This window comes from Hyperolius riggenbachi, chromosome 2 (genome assembly GCF_040937935.1).
Source record: "Hyperolius riggenbachi isolate aHypRig1 chromosome 2, aHypRig1.pri, whole genome shotgun sequence".
Classification (NCBI taxonomy): Eukaryota; Metazoa; Chordata; class Amphibia; order Anura; family Hyperoliidae; genus Hyperolius; species Hyperolius riggenbachi.
In genome coordinates this window covers 542,003,011-542,020,886 of record NC_090647.1, presented here as the reverse complement: position 1 = coordinate 542,020,886, position 17,876 = coordinate 542,003,011, and the positions used below count along the sequence as shown (strand labels likewise).

The window sequence follows — 17,876 nt, the reverse complement described above, 5'->3', positions numbered from 1 at the left end:
CCTATTATACACTTTCCGTGCGGCGATCGGGCAGCTAGTAACCCGCCGGCGCTTCCGAACGGCTGGCGGGTTACAGCGAGCGGTGGGCGGAGCCAGTCCCCGGCGGCTGATCGCGTCACAAATGACGCGATCGCCGCATAGCCACTCCCGCAGCCGCCCCCGCCGATGGGCGTATTGCGGTCGTTTGGGCCAGGACTTTGCCGCCGCCCATCGGCTGGGGGCGGTCGTTAAGTGGTTAAACATTCACAGTCATATGTTACTACTGGGAAGACCATAGCTTTAACCGATATTCACACATATTTAACACATATTCACTACCATAATGCTATTCTTCTCAACTATATTTATAGTTACACTTTCTCCACTTCACCCTGAGTGGCTTTTCTTAATGGACAAGAGCAATTATCACCTGTCAGCGCTCCTCCCATCTACACCTTGTTTTTTTTGTTTTTTTGTTTTTTGCCACCAATTAGGCTTTCTTTGGGTGGTACACACTATTTTATTCTAAACTAACGGACCCAGGCCCATTTAAAAACTGGCTCTAGGGTCTGTGTTTTTCGGCGCTGCCCGCCACATGTACAGCGCACGCACACGTGCGTGCAGCCGCTGCGTGCACACTCCCGGCTGCCCGCTCACACGTCCGCCTGGCTCCCTGGCCCCGTCCCTGTCCTCCTGTCTCTGTTAGGCTGTGTCCGTGTGCAGTAGCAAAAAGCACGGACCCAGCTACACAGAGACAGCATACGCAGGGACAAAGGGGTTTTATTATAGAGGATGCAATTTAACATGAATAATACGGAAAAAAATGAGACAAAATCATTATTTCTCAGTTTTTAGCCCTAATACTATCATAATTAAAACCCACATATTTTATTTGCCCATTTGTCCTGGTTATTACATTGTTTAAATTATGTCCCTATCACAATGTATGCTGATAATACATTATTTGGAAATATAGGTGTAATTTTTCTGTTTTTATTTTTTGTGTGTGTCAGGTCCATAATGTCAAGCCCTTATGTAGTAAAATAACAGAAATATACTCTCTAAAATACATATTAAAAAAGTTGAATCCCCAAGGCAACTATCTATGTATTATTTTTTTTTCTACTTTTTTTTCTGTGTGTGTGTTGGGGGTGGGGGGTCGGTTTGGAAGTGCAAGGGATTCATTTTTAATTATAAATGTATTCGAATGTATGTGCGTGCAATTTAACTTTTTGGCCACTAGATGGTGATGCAAGCACTGTCCTGTTTTACAGGAAGTGTTCACTTTTTTTACACACTCTACTAGATGTTTTAACTACTTCCTGTTTCATGAATGGACATGGCCCCTGATCGAGGTCATGTCCATTCATTCCAGGCATTGCAATTGGATCATTCCCCTTCCCCAATCGCTGATCATGGTGTCCCGACGGTAACAAGCCACGGGGGCGCGCATGCATGCACATCGGCGGCGGGAACGAGCAACGCATTAAAACATCTTGGAGCTGGTAAGAGACTCTAACAGGATTCTTTAATGCGACCGTTCGTCCAGAAGTATTTAATGACTGGTTATTTAGCCCGCACCTTAAATAGCGGGCTATAGGGCTGTGACGTGACCCCAGGGCGCACGGGCGCGTTCCATGCCGTGCACGTGCCCAGCCATGGTTCCCACTGCACGTGAGCACACAGCCGCGTTGTCCGCCGCGCGCACCAACGCCCACCCGCTCTCCTGTTCCCGTCCTCCTCCTCTCCCAACACGTGCGCAGTAGCTAAAACACATGGACACATGGGCAGGAGGATGAAGCAGGGACAGAGGGGTTTTATTATATAGGATTACATCAGGTGATTTATAGCAACACTCACCCATTCTGCACCAATCTGAGTATCCAATGCCAAGGGCGAGGAGAAGAGATGGCCATTGACATGTCAATACATTCTGCTTGCAGGAACATGTTAATTGTATGCACAGTAGATCAGGGCCAATCAAATCTGCTTCCTGTAAATTTTGACTGTTACAATTCCAAGTTGCATACCACATGCATTATATTTGCATCTATCTCTTGCTGGGAGATCATACCAACATCTCTTAATCAAAACCTTCAGACACTGGATGGTACGGATGGCACGATTCAAAAAATGGTCTGGAGGAACAGACTGGGTATATTAAAAATAAAGCATCCATGTTTGTACAAAAATGTACAAAAATGTGCACAAAAACCAAGCAAAACTAGATGTCAGATGTCACCAGGGATCTGTTGTTATATTTAGAGGTCCAGCCAAGCATGTTAACCATGCCATAAGTAAGGTTTCTTCTGCAGCATGACCAGGACCACGTAAAGTGGGATTATACTCCCAAAACTAAAATTGCTTAACTACTCTTAAGGTGCCCATACATGGTACAATTTTTCATTTTTTTCCGATCAGATAATTTAGTTCGATTATTCCGTTAGATCGATTATAAAGATTTTTCCAGCATGTCCGATCAGATTTTTCTCGAACAAACGGGATAATCATTTGAACATCTTGATGGAAAAAAAAATATTTTCAACTTTCATTCGATTCGATCATTTAGATCGAATAAAGGTAAAATCGAACGTTTTTATTGTATCGTGTATGGGCACCATTAGTTACATAAAAAAATGAAAGCATTCCCAAGCATTCCCTGTGTGCAAAAACATACAAAAGTATTTTTACTGCAGAGAGCAAGAGGAGCTTGTTTATCTCTGGTCATTGGCAAATGTAATCTTTGCCAGCTGAGGCTCTCTAAGGCATGTGTCTTCACTATTCCCCCCTCCTTTTCTGCTGAAGTGACAAAGCTGTGTCCAGGGCGACACGTCTATTCAGCAGAGGAAGGGGGGCAGAGTGAAGACACATGCAGACAGCCAGCAATGATTATACAGGTATTTGCCTTTGACAATGACAACGGCTGCTATTTTCTGTCCTAACAGCCTTCCTTTAAAGAGACACTTAAGCCAGAAAAAAAAAATGAGTTTTACTCACCTGGGGCTTCTACCAGCCCCCTGCAGCAGTCCTGTGCCCTCGCAGTCATCACTAATTCTCTGGTCCCCCGCTGCCAGCTAGTTTCGTTTTTGCCGACAGGCCCATCAAGACTGCCCACGCTTATCTTTTTTCCGCATTCCCGACTGTAATTAGCTCTATTGCGGACCGCAACGCATAAAAAAATACGCGTTGCCACATTACGTACGCATAGATATTCGGCACCGCGTATTTTTGTACGCGTTGCGGCCCGCAATAGCGCTAATTACAGTCGGGAATGCGGAAAAAGCTATGCGTGGCCAGTCCTGACGGGCCTCTCGGCAAAAACAAAACTAGCTGGCAGCGGGGGACCAGAGGATTAGTGAGTGACTGTGAGGGCACAGGACAGCTGCAGGGGGCTGGTAGAAGCCCCAGGTGAGTAAAACTCATTTTTTTTCTGGCTTAAGGTTCACTTTAAAGGCAAAAAAACAACTTACATATTTGTAGAGAGATTATTGAAAGCAATTCAATTATGATAAATAACCAAAAAGAGCTCACCTCCAATTTTCCAGTCTTTGCTGCTAACTGCATTGGTGAAAAGCCATCATTATTGCGAATGTCTTCTAACTTATGATTACACCCACGTGTGATTTTCTCATACATGTCTATTAGAAATTTATTCTGAACTTCTGACTCCTCAGCAGTGGTGACCAGAGCATGGAGCACGGTATTCCCGGCAGAGTCCTGCATGGTGACACAGGTTGGTTCTTTCTCCATCAGCAGGTCCACTATGTCTGGTTGGTTGGTACATGCGGCAAGGGCCAAAGGGGTTTCACCTCAAGGGAAAAAAGAAGCTTATTTTATCTTTTGTATTAATTTATATTCCATTTAAACAGTATTTTCATTAGTACTTCTGAACTAGCCTTACAGAGAAACTCCGACCAAGAATTGAACTTTATCCCAATCAGTAGCTGATACCCCCTTTTACATGAGAAATCTATTCCTTTTCACAAACAGACCATCAGGGGGCGCTGTATGGCTGATATTGTGGTGAAACCCCTCCCACAAGAAACAAGAAAAGTACGTATTCTTGGCAGTTTCCTGTCTGTGAACCTTGTTGCATTGTGGGAAATAGCTGTTTACAGCTGTTCCCAACTGCCAAAAAAGCATGCAGCAGCGACATCACCTGCCAACAGTAAAAATGTCACCATGTAATAAATGTCAGAATGTAAATCAGGGATTTAAAAGTTTTTACAATGGGCAAACACTGACTAAATCATTTGTACATAATTATTGTAAAAATAAAGCACTTTTTTATTACATTATTTTCACCTCTTTAATGCAAACCTGAACTGAAAATTAAAAGTCAAAATAAACATACACATGTCATACTTACCTCCGGTGTAGTCTACTCCTCAAACTCTTTCTCCTCTCCTGCCATTCCATTTGTCTACTGTGATCAATGGAATTCTCCATCAAAAATGGCAATGACCCTGTAACAGCTTCCGGGTCAGCACACTGTTAAAATGTAATATCACCCACTTGAGCCATAAGGAAACATGGGCATTACCTTGCACATTAGTTGTCCTTTCAGTTATAACTGACAGCAACTGATATATAACTGACATCAACTGATATATTTCAGTTCTGACAAAATCTTGTCTCAAATGGAAGGAATCATTGTTTGAAGAAAATGGTGAGCTTCTAAGAGGAACTGACGGTGAGGTAAGTATGTAATATTGATTTGCAGGTACGTCATGTGTTTATTTTAATCACTTGAGGACCGCAGTGTTAACCCCCCCTAAAGACCAGGCCCTTTTTAGTTAACCACTTGAGGACCTAGGGCTTTCTACCCCTTAAGGACCGGCCACTTTTTTTCCATTCAGACCACTGCAGCTTTCACGGTTTATTGCTCGCTCATACAACCTACCACCTAAATGAATTTTGGCTCCTTTTCTTGTCACTAATAAAGCTTTCTTTTGGTGCTATTTGATTGCTCCTGCGATTTTTACTTTTTATTATATTCATCAAAAAAGACATGAATTTTGGCAAAAAAATGATTTTTTTAACTTTTTGTGCTGACATTTTTCAAATAATGACACTTTGTGAAAAAACACAATTAAAATCAATTTCCGCTAACTTGTGACAAAAAATAAAATCTTCTATGAACTCGCCATACTCCTAACGGAATACCTTGGGGTGTCTTCTTTCTAAAATGGGGTCATTTGTGGGGTTCCTATACTGCCCTGGCATTTTAGGGGCCCTAAAGCGTGAGGAGTAGTCTTGAAACGAAATTTCTCAAAATGACCTGTGAAATCCTAAAGGTACTCATTGGACTTTGGGCCCTTTAGCGCAGTTAGGGTGCAAAAAAGTGCCACACATGTGGTATCGCCATACTCGGGAGAAGTAGTACAACGTGTTTTGGGGTGTATTTTTACACATACCCATGCTGGGTGGGAGAAATACCTCTGTAAATGACAATCTTTTGATTTTTTTACACACAATTGTCCATTTACAGCGGTATTTCTCCCACCCAGCATGGGTATGTGTAAAAATACACCCCAAAACACATTGTACTACTTCTCCCGAGTACGGCGATACCATATGTGTGGCACTTTTTTGCACCCTAACTGCGCTAAGGGGCCCAAAGTCCAATGAGTACCTTTAGGATTTCACAGGTCATTTTTGTTTCAAGACTACTCCTCACGGTTTAGGGCCCCTAAAATGCCAGGGCAGTATAGGAACCCCACTAATGACCCCATTTTAGAAAGAAGACACCCCAAGGTATTCCGTTAGGAGTATGGTGAGTTCATAGAAGTTTTTATTTTTTTTGTCACAAGTTAGCGGAAATTGATATTAATTGTTTTTTTCACAAAGTGTCATTTTCCGCTAACTTTTGACAAAAAATAAAATCTTCTATGAACTCCTCATACACCTAACAGAATACCTTGGGGTGTCTTTTTTTCTAAAATGGGGTCACTTGTGGGGTTCCTATACCGCCCTGGCATTTTACGGGCCCAAAACCGTGAGTAGTCTGGAAACTAAATGTCTCAAAATGACTGTTCAGGGGTATAAGCATCTGCAAATTTTGATGACAGGTGGTCTATGAGGGGGCGAATTTTGTGGAACCGGTCATAAGCAGGGTGGCCTTTTAGATGACAGGTTGTATTGGGCCTGATCTGATGGATAGGAGTGCTAGGGGGGTGACAGGAGGTGATTGATGGGTGTCTCAGGGGGTGGTTAGAGGGGAAAATAGATGCAATCAATGCACTGGGGAGGTGATCGGAAGGGGGTCTGAGGGGGATCTGAGGGTTTGGCCGAGTGATCAGGAGCCCACACGGGGCAAATTAGGGCCTGATCTGATGGGTAGGTGTGTTAGGGGGTGACAGGAGGTGATTGATGGGTGTCTCAAGGTGTGATTAGAGGGGGGAATAGATGCAAGCAATGCACTGGCGAGGTGATCAGGGCTGGGGTCTGAGAGCATTCTGAGGGTGTGGGCGGGTGATTGAGTGCCCTAGGGGCAGATAGGGGTCTAATCTGATAGGTAGCAGTGACAGGGGGTGATTGATGGGTAATTAGTGGGTGTTTAGGGTAGAGAACAGATGTAAACACTGCACTCGGGAGGTGATCGGACGTCGGATCTGTGGGCGATCTATTGGTGTGGGTGGGTGATCAGATTGCCCGCAAGGGGCAGGTTAGGGGCTGATTGATGGGTGGCAGTGACAGCGGGTGATTGATGGGTGGCAGTGACAGGGGGTGATTGATGGGTGGCAGTGACAGGGGGTGATTGATGGGTGGCAGTGACAGGGGGTGATTGATGGGTGATTGATGGGTGATTGATAGGTGATTGACAGGTGATTGACAGGTAATCAGTGGGTTATTACAGGGGAGAACAGATGTAAATATTGCACTGGCGAATTGATAAGGGGGGGTCTGAGGGCAATCTGAGCGTGTAGGCGGGTGATTGGGTGCCCGCAAGGGGCAGATTAGGGTCTGATCTGATGGGTAACAGTGACAGGTGGTGATAGGGGGTGATTGATGGGTGATTGATGGGTAATTAGTGGATGTTTAGAGGAGAGAAGAGATGTAAACACTGCACTTGGGAGGTGATCTGATGTCGGATCTGCGGGCGATCTATTGGTGTGGGTGGGTGATCAGATTGCCCGTAAGGGGCAGGTTAGGGGCTGATTGATGGGTGGCAGTGACAGGGGGTGATTGATGGGTGGCAGTGACAGGGGGTGATTGATGGGTGATTGACAGGTGATCAGTGGGTTATTACAGGGAAGGACAGATGTAAATAATGCCCTGGCGAATTGATAAGGGGGGGTCTGAGGGCAATCTGAGCGTGTAGGCGGGTGATTGGGTGCCCGCAAGGGGCAGATTAGGGTCTAAACTGATGGGTAACAGTGACAGGTGGTGATAGGGAGTGATTGATGGGTGATTGATTGGTAATTAGTGGGTGTTTAGAGGAGAGAATAGATGTAAACGCTGCGCTTGGGTGGTGATCTGATGTCGGATCTGCGGGCGATCTATTGGTGTGGGTGGGTGATCAGATTGCCCGCAAGGGGCAGGTTAGGGGCTGATTGATGGGTGGCAGTGACAGGGGATGATTGATGGGTGGCAGTGACAGGGGGTGATTGATGGGTGATTGACAGGTGATCAGTGGGTTATTACAGGGAAGGACAGATGTAAATAATGCCCTGGCGAATTGATAAGGGGGGGTCTGAGGGCAATCTGAGCGTGTAGGCGGGTAATTGGGTGCCCGCAAGGGGCAGATTAGGGTCTGATCTGATGGGTTACAGTGACAGGTGGTGATAGGGGGTGATTGATGGGTAATTAGTGGGTGTTTAGAGGAGAGAATAGATGTAAACGCTGCGCTTGGGTGGTGATCTGATGTCGGATCTGCGGGTGATCTATTGGTGTGGGTGGGTGATCAGATTGCCCGCAAGGGGCAGGTTAGGGGCTGATTGATGGGTGGCAGTGACAGGGGATGATTGATGGGTGGCAGTGACAGGGGGTGATTGATGGGTGATTGACAGGTGATCAGTGGGTTATTACAGGGAAGGACAGATGTAAATAATGCCCTGGCGAATTGATAAGGGGGGGTCTGAGGGCAATCTGAGCGTGTAGGCGGGTGATTGGGTGCCCGCAAGGGGCAGATTAGGGTCTGATCTGATGGGTTACAGTGACAGGTGGTGATAGGGGGTGATTGATGGGTGATTGATGGGTAATTAGTGGGTGTTTAGAGGAGAGAATAGATGTAAACGCTGCGCTTGGGTGGTGATCTGATGTCGGATCTGCGGGCGATCTATTGGTGTGGGTGGGTGATCAGATTGCCCGCAAGGGGCAGGTTAGGGGCTGATTGATGGGTGGCAGTGACAGGGGGTGATTGATGGGTGATTGACAGGTGATTGACAGGTGATCAGGGGGGATAGATGCATACAGTACATGGGGTGGGGGGGGTCTGGGGGGGGGGGGTCTGGGGAGAATCTGAGGGGTGGGGGGGTGATCAGGAGGGAGCAGGGTGCAGGGGGGGGGATAAAAAAAATAGCGTTGACAGATAGTGACAGGGAGTGATTGATGGGTGATTAGGGGGGTGATTGGGTGCAAACAGGGGTCTGGGGGGTGGGCAGGGGGGGGGTCTGATGGGTGCTGTGGGCGATCTGGGGCAGGGGGGGGGGAAATCAGTGTGCTTGGTGCAGACTAGGGTGGCTGCAGCCTGCCCTGGTGGTCCCTCGGACACTGGGACCACCAGGGCAGGAGGCAGCCTGTATAATACACTTTGTAAACATCCCGCCGGCGCTTCCGTATGGCCGGCGGGATGTTGCGGCGGGTGAGCGGCGCCAGGCGGAGGCGGAGGATCGCGTCACTGATGACGCGATCGCTCCGCCCATGCCCCTACAAGGACCGCCGCCATTTGTCAATACGGCGGTCCTTGCGGGGTCCACTTCCCGGCCGCCAATTGTATGTACGGCGGTCGGGAAGTGGTTAAATAGGCCACTTCAGCTTTAAGGCCAAGCTGCAGGGCCGTAAAACTCAGCACACAGGTGATTTCCCCCTCCTCCCCTTTTTCTCTCCACCAACACAGCTCTCTGTTGGTGGGGTCTGATCGTCCCCCAGATGTTGTGTTTTTTTTTTTTGTTTTTGTTTTTTTCATATGTAAATATTTATTTGTATTATTTTAAATAATCTTGCTTTTTTTTTTTTTTTTTTTACTACCCGTCCTCTCTCCCTCCCCTGGCCAACCTATCAGCGCGATCGGCTGTGAGTAGTTCTGCGCTTGCGCAGTCCCACGTGGCTGTGATTGACAGCGTCACTCACGCAGGCGCAGTACAGAGCGGCCTGGAGGTCGCTCTGACGTCATCGCCGGGGCCCGGGACAGACCTGCGGCGAACGGCTGCGGGCAGGGCTGCGGCAAGGGACATCCTAGGAGCTGGAGGAAGCCCCCGGTAAGTACCACTCATTTTACTATAGATTGCCTGACAACTCCTTTAAGAGTGGTAGTGTTTAAGGGGTTGAATAATTGTGTCAATGAAGAAATCACACACACAAAAAAACATTTAATACTGTATTACAAAAACAATTGATGTCATTTTAGTTGCATTTGGTTCTTTAAAAAGTCCTTGTAAGATTTCATTCTGTACACAATTACAAATGTACACTAAATTCCCTAAAACCCTTTACAGCATTGGGGGTTGAATAATTTTGAACACAACTGTATTTCTGCTGACTTCAGAACACACAGTAAACAAAAATTTTGCAGGGATGCATCTGCCACCAATAACGATGTCAACACCTGTAATAAATTTCATGGCCAAAAACTGACTAAATGATTTATAAATAAATATTGTAAAGAAAAAAAAAGCAATTTCATTCATTATGTTACACAATTCAAAAAAGTTTTCATTTTTTTCTTTCATTTTTTTGATTAGATAATTTAGTTTGATTATTCTGTTAGATCAAATATAAAGATTTTTCCAACATGTCTGATTGGATTTTTATAGAAAAAAAAACTGATAAATTTCAACCTTCATTCGATTCAATCGTTTTGGTCGAAAAAACTGGAAAATCAAACTTTTTTATTGTACCGTGTATGGGTACCATTACTGATAAAGGATGGACGTACGAATTCTGCATCGGAATTGTACAATTTGGAAGTTGGAAAGTTGGAATTCTAAAATTCCGCCACATAAACTCCATTACTTGAAATTATGTTTGTGTAATGCACAGATGTTATGTTGATCCAATGTAGAAAAGTGCTGGGCACCAATGAGTTCATGCTGAAATAGTTTTATTCTGTAAGGTACATCAAAGACAGGCAACAGAAGGGAGAGGGTGGCCTAATAGCCGTTTCACAGGGGAAACCCCCACCCCCCTCGTCAGAGGCCTAAAATAGGCCTCTGACGAAGCGGGGGTTCCCTGTGAAACGGCTATTAGTCCATCCTTTCCCTCCTGTTGTCTGTATTGTATGTTCCTTAAAGGGATACTGTAGGGGGGTCGGGGAAAATGAGATGAACTTACCAGGGGCTTTTAATGGTCCCCCGCAGGCATCCTGTGCCTGTGCAGCCACTCACCGATGCTTCGGCCCCGCCTCCGGTTCACTTCTGGAATTTCTGACTTTAAAGTCAGAAAACCACTGCGCCTGCGTTGCCGTGTCCTCGCTCCCGCTGATGTCACCAGGAGTGTACTGCGCAGACACAGACCATACTGGGCCTGCGCTGTGTGCTCTTGATGACATCAGCGGGATCCAGGACACGGCAACGCAGGCGCAGTGGTTTTCTGACTTTAAAGTCAGAAATTCCAGAAGTAAGTTTAGCTCATTTTCCCCGACCCCCCTACAGTATCCCTTTAAAGAGCTGAAAAAAATAAAGTTGTGTACATACCTGGGCTTCCTCCAGCTCCATCCTCTTGGATCGCTCCCACGCCGCCGTCCTCTGCTTCTCGCAGCTTTAGGAACTGGGTCCTGTCACTTCAGTCAGTCGGAGCCAGTCTGGCATAAGGGAAGTGCGCTGTTTGTGTATCTCTCCAACAGAGATACGTAGAGGGCGCACTTCTCCTGCGTAGACTGCTTATCCGAGCTTATGGGGCTGGAAGAAGCCCCAGGTATGTATAAAACTTTTATCTTTTATCAGCTCTGGTACACTTTAAGGAATAAAATTAATTCACCTAGCATTAACCCATTGGTGCCCAGCTCTTCTCTACTTTGGATCAATTCAATTGCTGTTCTGCTGTGAGCACGGTGGAGCTGTGTAATCCGGAGTGAGTTTGCCTATCTGTGTTGGGTGCCATTCACATCTTTTACCTTCTGTTATTTTGCATGAATAATGAAAATGTCTACTGAGCATTCCCAAGGGACCTGAATGAAAAATTTCTATTAGAGAATGCAACATTTGTAAAGGAAATTGTACGCTATTGTGAACATATTTTTTTTACAAATTTGCACTAACCATTACTAATTGTACGTGAGTGTGAAAATATATTCACAATAAATTCTGATTTTGCTATGTAAACTCAGAATCCATGTAATTCGGACTTCATTAATAATTCCGTGGGAAATGTCAGAATTTTGTTGGATTCAGATTTCAGCAATTCTGACCATCCCTATTCCGGATGTCAGCCTTTAAAGGACAAGCGAGGCGAGAAATTAAATCTACTCACCTGGAGCTTCTTCCAGCCCCTAGAAGTCACGTGTGTCCCTCACCACAGCTCCGGTTTTCTCCGGGGTCATGCTGACAGCGTCTAAGGAACGCTGTCTTCTCCGCATGAACGGGCGTATGCCCGCCCCCCACGAGGATGCGCCCACGTCACCGGGTGCATAGTGCGACTTCTAGGGGCAGAAAGTAGCCCCAGGTAAGTATAGCTAGATTTAATTTCTTGCCTTGCTTATCCTTTGGATTATCTATTGAGGTAAGTACCCATTTGGGGAAAAACATGCCCCAAATGGGTACTTACCTTAATAGATTATCCAGAGTCTTCTCCCCTCCCCCAACCTCCACCGATCCAGCGCTGGGACCGTGAAACCATGCTGACAAGGCCTGTATGAGAAGCGCACAGCCACACTCATGTCCATGAATGAGTGGCCGCATCACCACACTCGTTCACAAACAAAAGCAGGGCTACAAACTTCTTAGGGTCCCACAGCTGGATCAGTGGTCCGGAGGAGAACATAGAATGCCTCTGGAGGATCCAGAGTCTCCCCTTTACCAAAATAAGTATCTATATTTTTGTGTTCTGAATCACACAGGTTTTCTTTAAAGGGGAACTGAAGTAAGCGGTATACGGAGGCATATTTCTCTTAAATTTGCCTCAGGCGGAAAAAAGTCTAGGGCCGGCCCTGTACGGAGGCCGCCATATTTATTTCCTTTAAATCAATACTAGTTGCCTGGCAGCCCTGCTGGTCTATTTCTCTGCAGTAGTATCTGAATAACACCAGAAACAAGCATGCAGCTAGTCTTGTCAGATATGACTTTAAAGTCTGAAACACCTGATCTGCTGCATGCTTGTTCAGGGGCTATGGCTAATAGTATTAGAGGCAGAGGATCAGCAGGGCTGCCAGGCAACTGGTATTGCTTAAAAGGAAATAAACATGGCAGCCTCCATATACCTCTCTCTTCAGTTCCCCTTTAACTTTACCTTCCTAACTGATGTCTTCTTCCTGTAGTTAACCCTAGATTAACAGCCCTAACAGAGTAAATTACTCTCACTCATCCACCAACAATCCTATCCCCCCCCCCCGACCCTCTTTATCTAAACTTGATGTAGAACTAGAGTCTGGTTTCTCCCAACAGCACTGTAATCTCACCCGCCTTTAAAGGGAATGTCCAAGCTCTTGAAAAAAAAAAATCTACTTCCTCCAGCCCCTTGCAGCCAATATGTCCCACGCCGCAGCTCCACTCTCAGCCGCCGGCCCAAGGTCCCCACCGGTGCAAAGGCCAACTACTGCGCCTACAAGAGCCCTATGTCAATCAAGTCCACGTTTTCTGGAGTGTACTGCGCAGGCACAGAACTACTGTGCCTGTTTTTTGTTTTTTTTGTTTTTTTTTAAGGCGCTCAGCCATTCTCTTTAACCCAAAGAAATGTTATCTGTGCGAAAATGACAATCCTCCACAGTTCACAGCAGTTAGTACTGAAAGCTGCCATCTTGTATGATGATGATGGAATATCCAGTTCAGTCTTTTATTTTTCTGATATGTACAACTTTCTATCAGTTTGCTTTATACATAAAAGCCCTTTGGTGCAAATCATTCTGATTTCCTAAAATCAAAGATAAATCAGCAATCTTTGGGGGCCTGTGGAGCTCACTGGGCTCAGTCCAGCACATAGCTGAGAATCCCAGCCCAAAGTGAAACTAAACCTATTAACCCTTACATGCATTTATGAAAAAGTTTATTATGACAACTTATAATAGTGTGGCTAATCTATAGGGCCCTAGGGTCCATATGCAGTTCACTTTTTTACTTTTTCTCCTTAGTTTTTGCTGAGGAGATAATTTTTCTTCTTTGATTTAGAATAACTTTTCAGCACTTTGCAATTGAAAAAGTACCAAAAAAAGTACCAAAAAAGTACTATCAAAATTATTTTGAGTATTTTCTTTCTTGCTGGTGGTTTCAAAGGCATTTTATTTACAAGTTTGAAAATACCACATAGGAGAAAACTCAAATGAAAAAGTGAATTGCATATGGGCCCTTGACTTAGTAGCAGACACCCCAATTCCCCATACCTTCACTAAGATCTTTTGAATACATCTCCTTTTCACCTCCGTACCAGTGCCACCCACCACACTGCAGTATTACTGCAAATGGCAAAAAGACCAATTCCTAAAACCCCTCTGTACCAAATCCACCAGATCCCAACATGCCTAGTTTGTTTCAGCCATATTTCTCCAGGGATGGTCATAGTCAGCCAACTTCGCTACGCTGGAACTACGCGTAGTTTTATGCAATTACGCTTCGCCAAACTACGGCTTTAAAATCAAATATTCGCTTGGTATGCATTTCGTAGAATACGCGTTAAAACACGCAATTACGCGTAGTGTGAAGCTACACTACGTATGCGGATGCTTATGCCCGTATGCAGAAAATTTTACGCATTAATTCCTCTTAAAATGCTTATCCCGGGAACTCTTGCGTAAATTTGTAAGCATACAATCGTACGCAGAAAAATAGACACGCGCAATACACATGTTAACTACACATAGTAAGCGTAAGCTACGCGTAGCGGTACTTCGCTACGCGTAAATTCGTAAGCGTAGTTCTGCCACTTCACCTACGAACTACGATGCGTAGATGCAAACTACGATGCTTAAATTCACACTGGCGTAGTTTCTGCTCATCCCTGCATTTCTCCTATATATTTTAATTACAGATGACAAGAATATTGTATACTTACCAAAATAAAACCCTCCATCTTTATTTCTCGGGTGAAAAAAGCGACCTTGTGCAAGTACATTTATCTTAGCCCCTTTTTCAATGAGATACTCCACGATATCTAGCTGTCTTCTTTCAATAGCGATATGTAGGGCCGTCTGACCTAAAATACAATAAATAATATTGTTCCTATTCATGTGTGCCTTCACTGATCAGCAGCCATGGGCTCAAATTCGGATTCGGGTGATTCGGATAGTTGCTATCCGGATCTCACCCAGTAATGCTGTGCGGGCTGGGCGGGGGGGGGGGGGGGACGGGGCTCAAGCTTACCTGTCTGATGTCTTCTTCGGTCCACCCCTCAGCGCCTCCCACGATGCGCTGCAAGCGGCGGTCACTTGATTACAAACACTTCCTCCTTCCGGGTTGAAGGAGGAAGTGTTTGTAATCACGTGACGTGCGTGGACCGCATCGTGGGAGGCGCCGAGGGACGGACCACCAAAAAAGACATCAGACATGTAAGCTTGAGCCCGCACAGCATTACTGGGTGAAATCCGGATAGCAACTATCCGGATCACCCGAATCCGAATTTGAGCCCATGGCTGCTGATCAGTCCTATGCAAAAAAACGTTAAAAATATTAAAGCAGCAGGGCCAGCCATACTATCCCAACCCAGGAAAAAAACACACATATATAAGTAGATAAATGTGTTTTACTTACATAACACATGTATTGTACTGTCCTTGTTTTGATCTCAGTGAATTTTATATAGTAAATAAAGTTAGACATTTTCCATCTTTGCTGCCTCTGACTGAAGCCAATTCTGAGTACATTTCCTCCCTTAACTCTTTTTTTCTCCTAGCAACTGCACTGTCATATCTAGCTTGATTTGTAAACACATGTGAGCATACCATATTTCAGCAGCTTCTGCAGAGGAATAAGGTGTATTTCACCTCTCATCCTCATGTCACACTGAACTTCCCTCAGCCAATCACCGAGGAGCAGGAATGTAGGAGGGGAGATAACAAGCTTCCTTCTCATCGGCAATGTACGCCAAGCTGACTGAGATAAGATTTTTGTACAGCACAAACATTTATGACTATATTGGAATGCTTGCAATGCAGGGTCAGGTTTCAGGCTGCATAATAAACACAGAGCAGTGGGTAAATGGATTTTATGGTTGACAATCAAGCTTTAAAGGACACCCAAGGTGAAAAAAAAACTAATGAAAAAAACAATTGTATCTATCTTCCTTCTCCTAAAATGACTTTTTAAGATATTCCACAGTTTTATTTTATGTTTACATCACTGTTTTATTGTTTTTGCTCAATGACACATTCACTGAAATATGCCAGAGCTAAAATCTATGAACTATTGACTATCTCTTTCCTGCTCTCAGAAGCCATTTTCGACTAGGAAAGTGTTTTATAGTTGGAATTTCTTATCAGTGAGGGTCACACTGTAGTCACTTCCTGTCTGAGTCGGGACTGAATCAGCCACTTACATACTTGATATTTAACTCTTCCAGGCAGAGAAAGAGAAAAAAGGAACACAGCCTAGTTATTTGTGTGCTAGGCAGTGTACATACACATGTCTATCTCATCATGTCACATGTCATCTCTGGTATCCTTTAAGGCTCATAGACACGTCAGATTTTCCCAAACGACCGGTTGTTTGGACGTTTGAACGTCCGGTCGTTTAGACGTCAAATCGGGCGTGTGTACGGTCGGTCATTCACCTGATAAGACTGGATTTGAACGATCCGCAAAAACCAGTCTTATCAGGTGAACGACCGATTATACATAAGCCCGATTTGACGTCCAAATGACCGGACGTTCAAACGTCCAAAAAATCCGACATGTGTATGCACCTTTAAGGGCCCTTTTGCAGTGAGAAAAGCAATCACACTATAATACGATTATATTTTTCTCTATTTCTTCTGCTGTGAATGCTGAGTGTTGTGTAATCTGCACATATTAGAGAATGATGCAATGTTAGAAAACACACTATATACCTGAATATAAAAATATGAGAATATTTTCTTTGCTGCTAATCTTCTAGTAATTATTCATAGTACACAACCAATTCACTATATCATATATTTTTTTCACTTCAGTGTCTCTTTAAAGCGGAATGAAACCCAGCATTTCTACTTTGCTCTAATAGATTATTTACAGCATATTATATACAAAAAGCATTTTTTTTCTACTAGAACTGCATTCAAAGGGTTAACACAGGCTTTAGAAGCTTCCATGCCTGCAGAGCCTGCCGCTTCTGAACTTTACATAATGTTATCTTGTGTTTAATTGTATCAAGCATGGAAGCTCGAAACAGCGGTCTGTGGTTGTATAGCTGCTTTTAACTGATGTGATCAATAAAGAGACGTTTATTTATACTGGTGGTGCCTGCTTCAAGTGGACATTCTAATTGTATCAAGTGAGAAATGTAAACAAAGCCTTCTCTCACACTGCGGGGTCCCTTGAACAAAGTCTGACAAGCATAAATGCTTTCTGATGCTTTCTGATTAAGTTAGAGGATGAATAAAGCAGTTATAAATAAAATGCAAAGGCAGCTCTCAGAGTAAAATAAGTGTATATAGAAATGTATAGTTTCGAAATGAATAATATACTTATGCACAAAAGCAAATATGCTAACTGTATGGCATATAAAAAGTAGGAAAACATGTTTTTATTGAATATTATGTCAGGGTTTTATACCGCTTTAAATGGAACCTAAAATACACGCAGGAGAAAGAGTTTCACTTACCTTTGGCTTCTGCCAGCCCCTTGCAGCGGTCCTGTGCCCGCGCTGGTCCTCAAAGATCCCCCAGTCCCCCACCGCGGCTCCGTTTCGCTTCTGATGTCTCGGGCCACTGCGCTTGCATGGCCTTGGCTGAGCACGTCCTCGTTCGTGCTCCTGACGGTGAGAGTGCCATGTGCAGGCTCAGTGCAAGGTTTTCTCTTGCTACGCAAGACTCGGTCGATGACAGGAGTGCGAACGAAGACACGCGCAGCCACGCAGGCATTGTGCCCCGCCCACTGATCAGTTGGCTGAAGCAACACTGAGCCGTGGGGGAAAGGCCCGGAGGATCATTGAGGGCCAGCCCGGGCACAGGACGGCTGCAAGAGGCTGGCAGAAACCACAGGTAAGTGAAACTTTCTCCTGCATTCAGTCTAAGTTCCCTTTAACATCTGAATAAACTGGGCCTTCTAATAGTTGAATAAATACACAGTGGTAAGCAACCTCCTCTTTATATGGGATGACAAGTGAGCACTATAGTTCTGCTTTTTTGGAATATTCATTTATGTACTACTGCCATCTTGTGGTGAAAGTTGAATTAGTCTACGTTAACTTACAGCAATCATATTGATTCTGCTGAAACTCCTATCATTATAGATACATCCAAGATTGGACAGTGTGACACATATATGATAGTAGCAGTAGCGCATAGTCTAAAGTGAATTAGAGGTTAGAGTGGAGGCTGACACATTTATTTCCTTTTAAGCAATACCAGTCACCTGGCTACCCTGCTGATCCTCTGCTTCTATTATGTTTAGCTAT

General features: G+C 44.7%; 1 protein-coding gene across 4 annotated transcripts in view; it reads right to left on the bottom strand.

The window, feature by feature from the left end:
- Positions 1 to 17,876, bottom strand: part of LOC137547311 (transient receptor potential cation channel subfamily V member 3-like) — a 104,009-nt gene that overhangs the window by 34,434 nt on the left and 51,699 nt on the right. For all 4 annotated transcript variants that reach the window (XM_068270760.1, XM_068270759.1, XM_068270761.1 and 1 more), the window contains exons 11-12: positions 14,341 to 14,481; positions 3,511 to 3,788 (exon numbers count right to left, since the gene is read on the bottom strand). In XM_068270760.1, the coding sequence (XP_068126861.1) occupies positions 3,511 to 3,788; positions 14,341 to 14,481 (419 nt within the window). The remainder of the gene's footprint in view (positions 1 to 3,510; positions 3,789 to 14,340; positions 14,482 to 17,876) is intronic.